Genomic DNA, 13598 nt, shown 5'->3' with positions numbered 1-13598 from the left:
TTGATCTCAGAGCAATAGTTTAAAAATCATAAGCCATAACCTACAACTATTAAAAGCAGCCCATCTTTTTCCTTTTAGTGCTTGTCTAAAAATTTGTGCTAAAAAATTGTAGGCTACTATCTTAGATATAAACATTTACAAAAAAGATGGTTTTGGGTTTTTTTTCCTACTCTCTCTGTTGACTTTATAACTATAGATCATTTAGAATTACTACATTTAGGTAGTAGTAAAATAATGTATTAGCAGATATACCATATATCCAGATTCAGATACATCAATTTTGTAGATTTTTGAATGCTCTCTACACGTGGTCTAGATTTGATACTCATTTAATTACCTATATATTTATTGCATGGCATAAATTTGCATGCATGTTACATTTAATTATATTTATTTCAGCACAATTAGCATAGATAGTGTCAGTCAGATTTAAATAGATCATCAGAAATGTAGCAGTGACAGGAAGGATGAAATACATACAGATGTTTTTTGTTCTTCCTTACTTCATTTACAGAAAGGAAAAAAAGGAGGTACCACATAAAAGTTTTGGAAAACTGTTCAGAAATTTGGTGAAAATCAAGCCACCTTGTTTCCTTTTTCACATTTGTGACAAATATGAACTAAGCAACTGTGGAAAGGGCAAGCGTAAACTCCAATGTTTTGGACTGAAAGACAAAATGGATTGCCTAAAATGAGACAACCATTTATTTACGTAGGCTAATGCTTGCAAAATGCTTGCAAATATTTATTCTAACTAAAAGGTATATATTTTGCTGTTAAATAGCCAAACACTTCAAATTTTATTTTTGACATAAACCTCTAAAAAGGAACTTTCATAATGCAGTTCCTACAGACTGGGTTAAGGCCACAGACTTTACTCAGAAAACCTAGAAAACCTTCTGTCTGTCACAGCATCAGATGGCAGGTAATAGTGCTGACAATATATTCAGGATAAACCAATATAGGCAACAGTCTCATGTGTGGTCTAAGCTGAGTATACATAAATGAACAGAAAACACTCAGCTGTGGCTCCACTGGGAGCTGTATTTTTCCTGTTAACTTTATCTTGTTTCCACCTCCAGCTTGTGCTGAACATGGAGTTAAGAACATGAACTTGACTTGTACACTCTAGTCAATATATTCTGTTATTTTTTCTTATACAGGTTCAAATCAAATAGAACACACTTGTGCTAAGATGACATTGAAAAATAGCAACCTTTCACTAAACTGGCTTGAACTGGCTATTGTTACATCAACCACGAATGGAATGAAGGACAACATGTGGATTAAATTTCAAACAAAGTAATATTCTCAGTGAAAAACATGCAACTTCATAAAATTTGTAGTTCATGATGTGTCAGTAGTCACTGCAAATACTGACATCTGATCATATCCTAAGCTGAAGCCACATTTTTAAAAACCTAACAGAAAACTATACTGAAGAATATTTCTGTCCTTGTTGTCTTTCTTAGCTCAACACGTGCCTAAGTACCCATAAAAAAGTACTCACATAAAAGAGTCAATAAAATATACTTTTTGGTTTTCACCAAAGGCAGAATCAAGATAGTTTCAAGCAAAGGCAGATTATCAGACTTCAAGATAATCCTGAAAACACTTGATCCAGGGTCTTCTGTGAGTTTGCCAATGCTGCCTGACAGAAAACTAGAAAGATTTCACACTGGAGTTCAGCACTACTTCTTTATGTGAAAAAAGTCATGTTAGCAGGGAAGATTTTCTAAATAGGCAAAACTGTATAGATGTAAGGGAGGAAACCTGAAAAATTTCAAGACAGTTTTTCAGCTCAGCATAATGTATCAGAGGGTTTTGTCTAGTATTTTTTCTAGGTTCTTTTTTATCTCCATTGAAAATTGATCTTAAATATTTTGGGACCAGAGAGTTACTGAACTGAATTTCACTTAAAAAACATATTGCAAACTAGATTCACTTGAGTGATGTGTAATGTGAAGGGAAGGCACTGCATTGTATTTAATCCAGGCTAAATCAACACATCTCTCAGTTTTACAAAAAAGAAATTATAGTTTGCTTATTTGCAGAATTACATTTTCTTTACATCAAGTTAGCTAACAATAACAAACATGCAAATGATCTTCAAAAGTACAAACCAGAATTACATACAAATCGGATGTTTCTTTAGTAAACTATCAATAATCCCCTAATCTGCAATTTAAAATCCCTTATAAACCTCATAGCAAAACAGCATTTCCAGAACAGTTAGAAGCAGACATTTCAGACATCTGAATTTTGATTTGGGACAAAGCCCCAGCTCTAATCAGCCATTGTTCCATGCAACTTTATTTTTGTAATCGATAAAGAAAAATAAACACATTCAATCCTGGCAGGTCAAAGCAGGTGTCTAAATTAGGTATTAATCAACTGCATCGAATATAGAGGCAGAATGTCAAATTTAGCTTGAAAAAGATAAATCCATCCCTTTTAAATTACAAAGTAACTTGAATCAGTATTTTGATGATAGATACCTGCTTTGAAATGTTTTGGCAATAAACTCCTTTGTCTAAGTAAGTTTATAATTTGATTTGCACATCATTTATTTTATGTAACCCTCAAAAACCCCAAACCAAGCTTAGCTTTCAGTGCCATTTTCAACCCAGGTGAATGGAATATACCTTGTCAGCAAAACAATATATTTTAATGTAAAGTATTTTTTCTATAATGATTAATGCACAAAATAAATTTAACCGGCAATCTGCAGCAAATTATTTTGTTCTGATGCCTTTAATTCACAATTCAAGTGAACAATAACAATAATAAAACGCTTTTCTCTGGTCTAATAGCTTTAAGGTCTTAAAAAGATTTATAACTATTCATTAATAAAACACAGCAAGAACTCTGGAGGCAAAAACTTTTGTACAAGTGATAAAGTGCTCTAAGTATCCTGACTGACTATTTTGTTGTTCAGGTTAAAAATACTGATGTTCTGTTGATTCTCTATCAATATTTTTATGCATTCCCCTCTTTTTGCATCACATGATAGTCTATGAATTTGCAGTGGTTTTGCAAATTCCAAAAGCAACTTCATTTCTAACTTTCCAAAATAAAACTTGGTTGAGATGAAAAGATACTTAGTTCACTGTCAAGACTACACAAAGTGTTCTGTGAGCTTGTAATTCCATTTTCACATTTGTTATCTACATGATACAGAACAGAAGGAAGGTTAGAGCTCCTAGGACTCTTAAAAGCAAAATTCAGAGTAGTGCTCTTGCTGTTTCTTGGAACAGAACAAAAGTAGTTATCATTTTATTGAAAAACACAAAGCTGCTGCCATGCTGTCAGCATCTTGCATTTTCCATGTGTCTCAGAAAATTTTCTGGAAAGGACAGCAAAGAGTTTTGCCAAAAAAAAAAAATTCTTCCTCAGAGTTTTGCAGTGAAAGAGAAACAAAGTTTTTGAGGCTTTTATTAAAGAGGTACTAAATTTTCTTAAAATCCATATGATCTTCTGGGAACATAAATGTCTTCATGAGTAAGATCAGAAGTGAAAAATGACCATGTGAGCACAGAACAACATAAACAGTGAGGAAAGGAAAACACAGAATCCTAGGTAATCATTAACTATTTATATTTAGTCAAGAGTTAATGTTATTTTAAGTTACATCTTGGAGCAGAGAAAAAATTCAAGTATTTCATAACCGACTCCTAAAAATATTTTGTTAGCTATTATTTCAAACTATCTTGTATAATATAAAGCAGTCACCTAATGGGATCCAATAATCTAATACTGTGTCTCTATGAAAGAATCAAATATATGTTGAACAAAAGGATTAAGAAACTTCAAAAATCTTCACAAAAATGAGTTAACAGCATGTGAAACTTAAATATACCATTTCTCAACCTTTTTCCCAGTGTGTGGTTATTCATCTGGTGAGTCTGGATATTCATCTTGCAAGAGTAAAGGTATAAAGAGTTAGTTTGTCTAGGTACACACAGAAAACAAGACCTTTCTTTTCAGAGGATTAGAAGGTGACCAAGGTATTTTACATATGGAAGAAGATGATAAAAAAGCTGAAAGGTTTGCAGCAGAAAACAGGAGGTGGGGAAAAAAAGGAATAGACATGGAGAGGAATCTACAATAGTACAATGACATGGAAAGATGTAGGAGGAAAAAAAGGAGGAAAATATTAGAACATAAATTTTAAAATGTAATAGTATAAAGATAAAATCAATACATTGGCAGCAACTTCATAAATCAACCTGATAACATTTGATGCCACAATATATTCAAGGCCACACTCATATAGTTTTCAGCTATTAGTAATCCTACTACATTTTGAAACAAGAAAATATAATGAGGATTTTTAAAATTTTATTTAATCATTGCATGCTCTTTCTTAGTGACATTTCTTTGGATTAATTTACCTGGGCAAGCTTTATACACATTCTGAGTGTAAAGGACACAAGACACAGGTCAGTCACATTCCCAATTTGAATTAATAGTGCTAACAAGGTTTGCCAGCAGACTTGCTCATCTGCTACCAACTCCCATCACATGGCATTTGAAGGTTGTCTCATTATTTCAGTTCCTCATGCAACTGGAGGAGCCGGGCAGTAAGGGAGGGCTGCAACCTGCCTGGTCAACTGGAAATCCCCCTTCCTCTGCATCTGTGCTGGAAACTGAGGGTGGCAAACATAGCAGTGTCATGCAGGCTGTTAACAGTGACTAGAATGAAAAAAAAAGCTCTCAACCCTTCATACTTCAAAATGTTTCTGGTCCGGCAGCCTACGCTTGAAAGCTGAAACACTCACCTAAATATCTACTTATAAAATTTCCACTCATACAATTGTTTCACTTCAGGAATACTGATTTCTTAGTATAGAAATAAAAGAGAAACAAACCTATAAACCCATGGTCAGGATCTGAACTCCCACCAGGTTTTGTAAGGAACATTCTCTGTAGTTTCCAGCTACTGCCTTACATCATCCACTGCTATCAACGTTTTAGGTTCTCTGAGTTTTTTCTGATTTGCAATATTTTTTTTCTTCCAAGCCTTCTTCCAATGAGGAAAAGTCATTATTTTCCTTCAAATCTGGCATTATAAATGTCATTTTTAACTTCAGCTGATTGCTATGCTTTTTACCTTTAAGTAGCTGCAGAAAAATAAGCTGCCTTAGGCTTTCCCTAAATAATCATATTTACATCTGTCAAGTTGTCACTTTAAAGCTGTCCAGATTGGCAGGGGAAAAAGTTACCCCCATCTGATAGATACTTGACGACTTCAGTGAAAAAATGGATTCACTCCACTGAATAGCTGACAGATACCAAAAAGATAAAAAAACCCAAAGATTCTTACTGGTAGCTTTGTGAAGGTAACAAGAATGGAAAGTGCTTGAAAGGTGACCTATCAGTGCACATATTTGCAATTCTTTACAAGACAGGGAGTTCCATTTTGGCATTACTTGTAATATTCAATCAAACATCAGAATCAAAATTGTAAATAAAGACACAAGAGAAAATAAGTCAAAACTATAATTTACCATTTTAAGCTTTCAATTTTTTTCTTCTATTTTAATTAATTTAAATTGCTAATGTTAATTGAATCTTTTTTAGTAATACTAAAATATATGACAAGAAAATTCATAATTTTCAAAAGAGAATGATCCAATATAACAAATACAAAATTAATTCTCAGGAAATCTCAAAAAAATTAAATATTCAAGCAAGGAAAATGTAATAACTTCATGTGACTTCCCAGGCATGTCATCCCTAAGTGATGTGTGCTGAATTTAAATTTATTCTTAAAAATTAATAGCTTTATTACTGACATTTTAAAAATCAAGAAAAAATTCTATTGTGTAAAGTTTTAATTTAAAAGACTTTTTTATACAAAGCTAAAAAAAATTAGAAAATCTCTAATAACTCATTTTTTTAATACTTTATGGGCTTTGTATATATTTATGAATCTTTCAGCACTTGATTTCACAATAGCACACAGACAACCCTAAAAGTGAGGCTTTTTTTTATGCTTCCAGTAAAAAAAAAAAAAAAAGACAGTGTGGTTTACAATATCAGAAAACAGATCTGGCTGCAGTGCAACATTTTGAGACAGTGATACATCTTGGCCTTAGTAAAGGTGTTTATTGATAGTTTTTTTTAATCACAAAACCAATTACAGTCCATAGGCTACATTTAGATGCAATTGTATCAACCTCAGTTAAAAGTTTGGACAAATGCCATGCTACTCTGAGAACTGTTGCTCTGTCAATTCGCAAAAAAATAAAACCATTCACTCATTTTTTATTAGTATTGAATTATGATTGACCTTCACACAAATTTTCCCCAAAGATCTTTAATTAAAAAATCAAACCACTAAAAGAACTTCTTAACGTTTAATTAATTAATGCATTTACTACACAGCAGCACAGAAATAAATTACTTGAAAGAGATGTGACTCATCTGTATGTTATCAGCAGGTGAGTTAGCAGTATTTTGTAAAATCTATGACCCTTTAAAAGAATATTTAAGAAAATTCTGTAAAAATGCAAACTATCCTGGTAGCTAACAATTTGCCAGCTGCTTGCAGTTTATTTTGATTCTTTAAGAAAAAAGAGTAGCTGATTCAAATCATCCATTCTGTCAGATGGTTCATTGTCATATCCTTAATTTATGGATCTCACATGCACATAGACTCTATGTGTAGAAAATATTCTGAGTACAATTAATGAAGGAAATTTATTAAAGAAAAGAAGCAAAAATCCACAGCTTCCTAAACAGATAAGCTGCTTATCTTGATATAGCACAATAATCCTTTTCCTTGAATTTCAGATGTTCATGAAAGGTAATAGAAACTGTGAGGATTAACTCTAGAATAAAAATATTGATTCTGGAATGGCAAATATTAAAACCTTTCCTAGGAACAAATCTACTTCAGATATGTCATACCTTAGGCTATCTCCTCTCTCATCATAATTTTCACCAAGTTCAGCATTAGGCTAACCTGGTTAGTCCAGGCTATTTAAATGTATATCTAAAAAGAGTGGGAATTACCTCACTCCACATTCTTATATGGACCACCACACAGCAAACTTTTGTGAGCATAATTTCAAGTAATTAAAGAAATATGCTTAAAAGAATAGATAAAGACATTGTAAAATTCTGCCATAAATAGTGATGAGGTTCCTACGTGGTTTAATTCAACTCATTTTGGGACATTTAGTAACTGCTCTGGGAGAAAAGGGTGCACCTGACCTAAGGGACAGCAGTCTTATCTTCCAACACAAGCCACTCCAACTGAGGCAAACACTTCCCCATAACATAAAACCTCTCTACAGGCAAGGATTTAATTCAGATTAGTAACAACATTGCCTTTGAGTTTCACAATATGTTCTAATCCCACTTTTGGTCACTTGTGCTGGAGCTCAAATCTACATTGGATATCTGCTAGCAGCATAATGCTGAACCCACTACACTTCTTCCTCTTGGAAAGCAAGACTTTCTTATTGCACACAAAAAGAAATATATTTAATACTTATTGATGCAACTGATACTCAAATTTAGATGTAGTCCATGATCATTTGAATGATGGTTGATTCTGTATGGAGTTGCTATAGGTACAATTGCTGCAGAACCCTCACTAATGCTTATGGTTTTTTTCAGCCCATTAAAGAAACAGATGCTTTCCTTTTTTAGTGTATAACACTATTTATTTTGCTTATAATCTTTTATGCACTTTATTTTCTTACTCCAAACTGTACACAACAAAAGAAGAAACAATATTTCTTTGCACCTCTTTAGTTTTGGAAACTAGAACTGTCTAACACCAAAAGGAAGTGTTCCAAATTAAGAACCAGGTCCTTATCCCATACACTCACATTAAACAGCACTTCATTCCTAAGGAGCCATTGATTTTATTTAGATTATTCCACAGGATGCAGATCTGGATGCTGCTGGAACGTTAAGTGCCTGTTTAAAGACTGTCCTACACAGAGGAGCATGCAAATTGATTCAGACTCAACAAACAGAAGAGACACTGTTCTGAACTAGAAACACAGTAATAGCCTTTCGTTCCATACCAGTGCAGCAGTGATAAAGCAAAACCTTATAATCGAATTATTTAAAGATTATTTATTTAAACAGATTAAAAATTATTTTTACTGTAGTTACTTGTGTGTAAAATTTAGCAATACTATTGTTCCTCAGTTACAAATTTTATTTTTATGCTTAAAGAGTTCATTCTCTGATGCATTAAGTGTCAGTTGCTAATGAAATCCCGTGCTTTGTAGAATTCAGGTAAAGGAAAGATAAATGCTATCAGTTGTCTAGAATGACAGAAAGAACAGAACAAAATGAACCAAAGTAAAACATAGGAAAAATAAGCAAGCAAACAAATGAAACCTAATAAATCAGGAATGAAACTGAGGAAAACTTAAAAAGGAACCCTGTGGGACTTCTGTGATTATAGTATACAATCAAGGTACATGATTCCAGATTATTCAAATTACCTTTGACAAAAGAACAGTTAACTGTCTGTGAAATGCCAATCATTCTTATTTGGAATGAACCTACTGCTAAAAAAATAGACTTAATCCTAAAGGAAATCAGAGTAAAGTGCTCAAAAGTCACTACTCCAACAAGGACACTTCCAGGAAAATAAACTCTGCATCAACACACTAATACCAATCAGTTAATGAGTTATGCATTAATATGCAAATAACATGGGGGAGTTTAATTGGGGAAGCAAATAATCCATTATTTTCTACAGAGCCTTTGCAAAACTAAGGAGAGAAATACTGTAAGAGAAAGCCTTGCTGTGAAAAGGGAAAAAAATTAATATGCATTTCATGAAGACATTTAAATAACAAGTTCAGCAGGATATTACAGATATTACAGCAGAATAATGAAAGTCATATTTCTGAATGATAAAATCTTTTAATAAATAAAGTCAGAATGGTGTTGGTGAAATAATGATGCCACAGTGTATGTTGCTAATTGAACAACTACAGCTTGAGCTTGAACTCATAGCTTCTTTCTATCCTGGCGGCTGGATGTCCTGTCTATTGAGGAACATGGACTCAGATTGGTAAAAGGAGCATCTATATTGCACATAAAGGATACAGACCTGTATTAGCAAATTGCCTTTGTTCAGCATGAAACAGTCAGAAGCTAATGTCAGATTTGCCAAGCAAATAAACCCAGACTCTATGGAGACTCTAAGCAATGTGTTCCTCTTGTTTCAGAGAAAAGCTCCGAAGAATTCACCGTGACATATTCATAATCATGAGAAGGATAATTTGATACATTTTTTCATTAATCTTTCACACTCTTTGCACTGCTAACATTCTACCAATTTACTTTTCATTTGTGCTTTCTATCTTTTTATTGTGCTTGTATTTAGAGATCCAAGTAGGTGGAAACAGCAGCAATTAAATAATAAAACAGGCATAATAGCATTAACAAAACATTTGTATGAACAGATATCACACTACTATGCCTCACAAGATTTAACATGAAATTCTATGATTATTTTATTTAGCTTAAAGGGAGACCTCTAATGTAATTACAGTATCTATAAAAATGTCTACAGAAATTAATACTAAATGATTTCTTTTATTTTTGTACCTATCTCCTAATATTAAATAAAAACTTTGCATTACAATAGCTCTAAACCCTACAATATTATTCTGCATAAAATTTTCCAAATCTTCCAAATAATTGTAATTTCTCATGCACAAAATTCAATATGATGCTTAAATAAGGAATGTGACACATCGGGTAAAAACAGTAATACATAAAGCCCATTATCCCTCTGTTCCATCTCTGTTAACATGATATGCTGCTAAAGCTAGTGACTCCCACAGCATTCCCGAAGTCTAGTGCTGGCCTACCATAGGAAGGAACTCAAGCAACAGAGGATAAAAGGTAACTCTTCTACCAGCAAAGCCCTGACATAATTATCTTATCAACTCCACAGACAATACTTAGATACAGGTACTTTGAGGTATCTGTACTCCCTGCAAAAACCACTGCTCATGTCATTCCTCCCACATTCATTGGCTCCAATACCCAAAGGTGAGAGAAGAGAAACAGTGGTGCAGTCATGCATATGCCTTATTATCTCATTGCTGCTTCTTAGATGAGTATTGCTAATATTTACTCACAAAAGAAGGACTAAAATACACTTCGTGTTAACAGTGTAAAATGAAATACCAATCCATGGGAGCAAATGCATAAAGATGTGTGTATGCACACGCACATACACACAGCACTGTTTCTTTGTAAAGAACATCTTAAAGAAGAAATAAAAACTACTTACACCAGAATAGAAAGGCTCACCAGACACACAGATCACATCCTGCTCCTGGATCATCAAAATATCTTTGGCTAAGTGCAGTCGCACTTTGAAAGGCTCCTGGTTACCATCCTGCAGCAAACAAACCCCTGTCTTTGTCTTCAAAGGAGGGAATAAAGAAAAAAAAATTGTTTTCAGTTAGCACTAAGAATTGTTAGAAGTGATATTTTGAATAGAATATTTGATAGATAGGTACAGTCACCATAAACATGTGAACAAATACTCAGGACTATTTTCAATGATCATTGTATTTAGTGTGTTTAGACTACAAGAGAACAAATGTTACAGTAGTAAATATTAAAGGCAGATTTTGCAATAATAAGATGCTTCTTCAACCATGATGATTTTGTGAAACTCCTTCCAAATTGCTTCAAACTAGCTGTGCTCTTATTTTCCATCTTTTCATTAAATGATGAAACACCCCACTTGGACACAAAATAAAAGCTGATCCTCCACATATTACACTATTTTTGACACAGAAACACATACAATGACACCTCCAAAAGAGCCAGATGTGAGTATCAACAGCTCCATGAACCCAGTTGTGCGCTATTGTCTGTGAATAAAATATTGATTTAACTTTTTTATGGTCCTTTTCAACTGAAGATGCTGAACTAAGAATAAGAGAAAATAAATCAAAGACTAAAACTCCCTGTAGTAACTTAGTTCTGGCTCCACTTCTGTATATTACACTTATGGCTAAAGATCAGGAATTCTGTAGGATTCCTCAATATATAATAAATGATTTTCCAGCAATCAACAGTGTCTTTGCAGTAGCACCTACTTGTACTATTTTTTGGGGCATTATACATGAGAGGGCGAGCACTGAAAAAGTTGGCACGTGAAAGTACCATCAGTATTTAATTTCTCCTGGAGGTTATGTTGAAAATAGTACTCTTTGTAACACTTCATCAATGGACAAAATTCCTACTGGTAGAGCATTTTTTTAATATGAGAAATCTGCTTACAAACAATCTAAAACCTTTGCCTTACAAGTAATTTATCAGCATAAGCATTTGCATAGATACATATATATAGATAGATATAGATATATAGATATATAAATAAATAAACATATTATCTCAGATGAAAATTCACATGTAAAAAGTACTGAAAACCTTTGACACATCAGTGCCAATAATAAAACCTTCACTATCTTCACAGAGGTCAGATTTCAATCCAACAACTGTAAAAAGTTGGCTTAAGAGGAGATCAAGGAAAGAAAAGTATTTCTCTGAACTTTAAGTGCCAAGGTTGACCTGGCTGAATCTGAGGGCTCTTTCTCAGACAAGAGTTTAAAAGAGGATTTGGAAGATCTCGCCTTAATGTGCTCTTACATCCATAGCATGGAGAGAACAAACACAAATATGGAACTGACAGTAGGCCACTGGCAAAAGAGAAGTTTAAATCTCTCTCACAAGGTTTTAAAAGAGGTGGAAAGGTCAAGGACAATCTTTAAATAGCTCTATATAATGTTCTCCACTGACAAACTGTTCTGTCACTTCTGTTCCATACTCAACACTCAAACTTTGGAAATTGTTTTTTCTTGGATGCCAGGAACAAATGTGTATAACTCAGCCATGACTTTGAAAGTGGCTTTAACATTGTTTTTATTCTTTTTAATCTAGGTAAGAAGAAGAAAAAAATTAAGAGCTCCATGCATTGAACTCACATTGAGGTCAGTCGAAGCTCTGGTCAACATTCATCCTTACACCATTTTTCTAATATTAAAGTGTCTTTTATTGAGGTTTTTTAGAGTTTTTTTGTGCACAGGATAAGACAGAAACTGATTAATGTACACAGAAAAAATAAATAAATGGATCCCAGGAATTAGGTTTTCAGTACCACTGAAAAATTCTCTCATATCATACATAAAATGTTACAATATTAAAATAAAGAGTGGTCATGTCCTTGGAACTTCTCCTTTACACACTAAGACGCCTCCTCTCTCCTTGAAGTTGTGAAGAAAGCAGTAAGTGACAATGGAAGTTGAACTATGCGGATTGTAAATAATTATGGTCAAACAAAGGGGTCAAACACTTACAAAATGCCTGTTTTCTGCAGCAAAGTTTGCAATACGCCTTTCCTCCTCCCTGGATACCTGGCAATAGAACAAATTCTGCCTCTCATACACTGGGTTTAGTAACTCTGCCTTACTTGATTGCATGTTTCTGATTTGGTCAATAACCTTATAAAATCTCTATAGTCTTTCTGCAAAAGCTGAGGGGCTACTTTGTAGGAATTAGAGGCAACCACAGCAGGCACAATTAGACATCATAATAAAATTAAAATTCAAGTCAGTTTCTAAATGCATATGAGCTGAGCTTATTCAGCCTGAACAAGCAAATCAAGCTTGGGAACAGCAAAATATTTTGGCCCTTGGAAAGATTGATCACATACACTCAGAGACCTTATTTACATCAGACATTCTAAAATGTAATGAACCACTTTACTGTTGTTGGGTTTTATGAAAGCTAGTTTACAATACAGTTCAAAATTAAATCTTCAATTATACTAGCACCTTCCCTCTCCAACCTGACAGCTGCATTAACCATGTTAAAGAGAAGCATGTAGCTGAGTTTCATTAGGTAACTTCAAAAGAAGACCTTGAGAACAAAGACTGGAATTAAATTGTTTCATTTTTCTCTGTTAAAACCTCTTTCTTGCTGCTCTCACCCACACCCTTCAAAGTATTCCACAAACTGAGTAAAATAAAGATGTGAGTTCCTGTTCCAGAGCTGGAAATTAGGGAAGACAACCTGTATATGTACTTTCATGTAAACTGCTGCGCACATCAACATTTTTATTCATGTGGCCAAAATTATTGTGCAAAATTATTGTGATCAGCTGTACAGCCTATAGCCCTGCCCTCTCTAACATTTGAAGAGCTTAGATGGTGTGCACGTGTGTGTATACGCGTGCATGAGGTGTGGGAGTGCAGAGCCATGGCTGATATTGCCTTTTGTTCCTGACACCAACTTTTAAGAGATTCCATGTGAGGCTGTGCTAAAACTCTTCTCTCCAAGCCTTTCCCATGTCACTGGCAGAGGGCTGAGCCCTCCTCCTGTCTTACAGCAGTAGGAAACAAACAGCACATTGGCTGAGCTGCTGGGCCATGCAAGGCATCCCCTTGTGCTCAGACACGTGGCACACTGCATCACCTCACAGCAAACATGCAGACAGAAGAAGAGTTCAGCTGACAACAGTTTGCTAAGCCAATAAACCTTGACTGAGCCCAAATCACCAAGAATATCACCTTATTTATAGAGTTGGGCTC

The 13598-nt window shown here is 34.1% G+C and overlaps 1 protein-coding gene across 4 annotated transcripts in view; it reads right to left on the bottom strand.

Annotated features, from left to right (window-relative positions):
* SNTG1 (syntrophin gamma 1) overlaps window positions 1-13598 on the bottom strand; it is a 319642-nt gene that overhangs the window by 139562 nt on the left and 166482 nt on the right. For all 4 annotated transcript variants that reach the window (XM_036398513.2, XM_054518579.1, XM_054518581.1 and 1 more), the window contains exon 3: window positions 10286-10420. In XM_036398513.2, coding sequence (XP_036254406.1) covers window positions 10286-10420 — 135 coding nt within the window. The remainder of the gene's footprint in view (window positions 1-10285; window positions 10421-13598) is intronic.

The sequence above is a fragment of the Molothrus ater genome, chromosome 1 (assembly GCF_012460135.2).
Source record: "Molothrus ater isolate BHLD 08-10-18 breed brown headed cowbird chromosome 1, BPBGC_Mater_1.1, whole genome shotgun sequence".
In the NCBI taxonomy this organism is placed as follows: Eukaryota; Metazoa; Chordata; class Aves; order Passeriformes; family Icteridae; genus Molothrus; species Molothrus ater.
The sequence above is the reverse complement of the archived record's forward strand: the minus strand, read 5'-3'. Positions and strand labels throughout refer to the sequence as shown.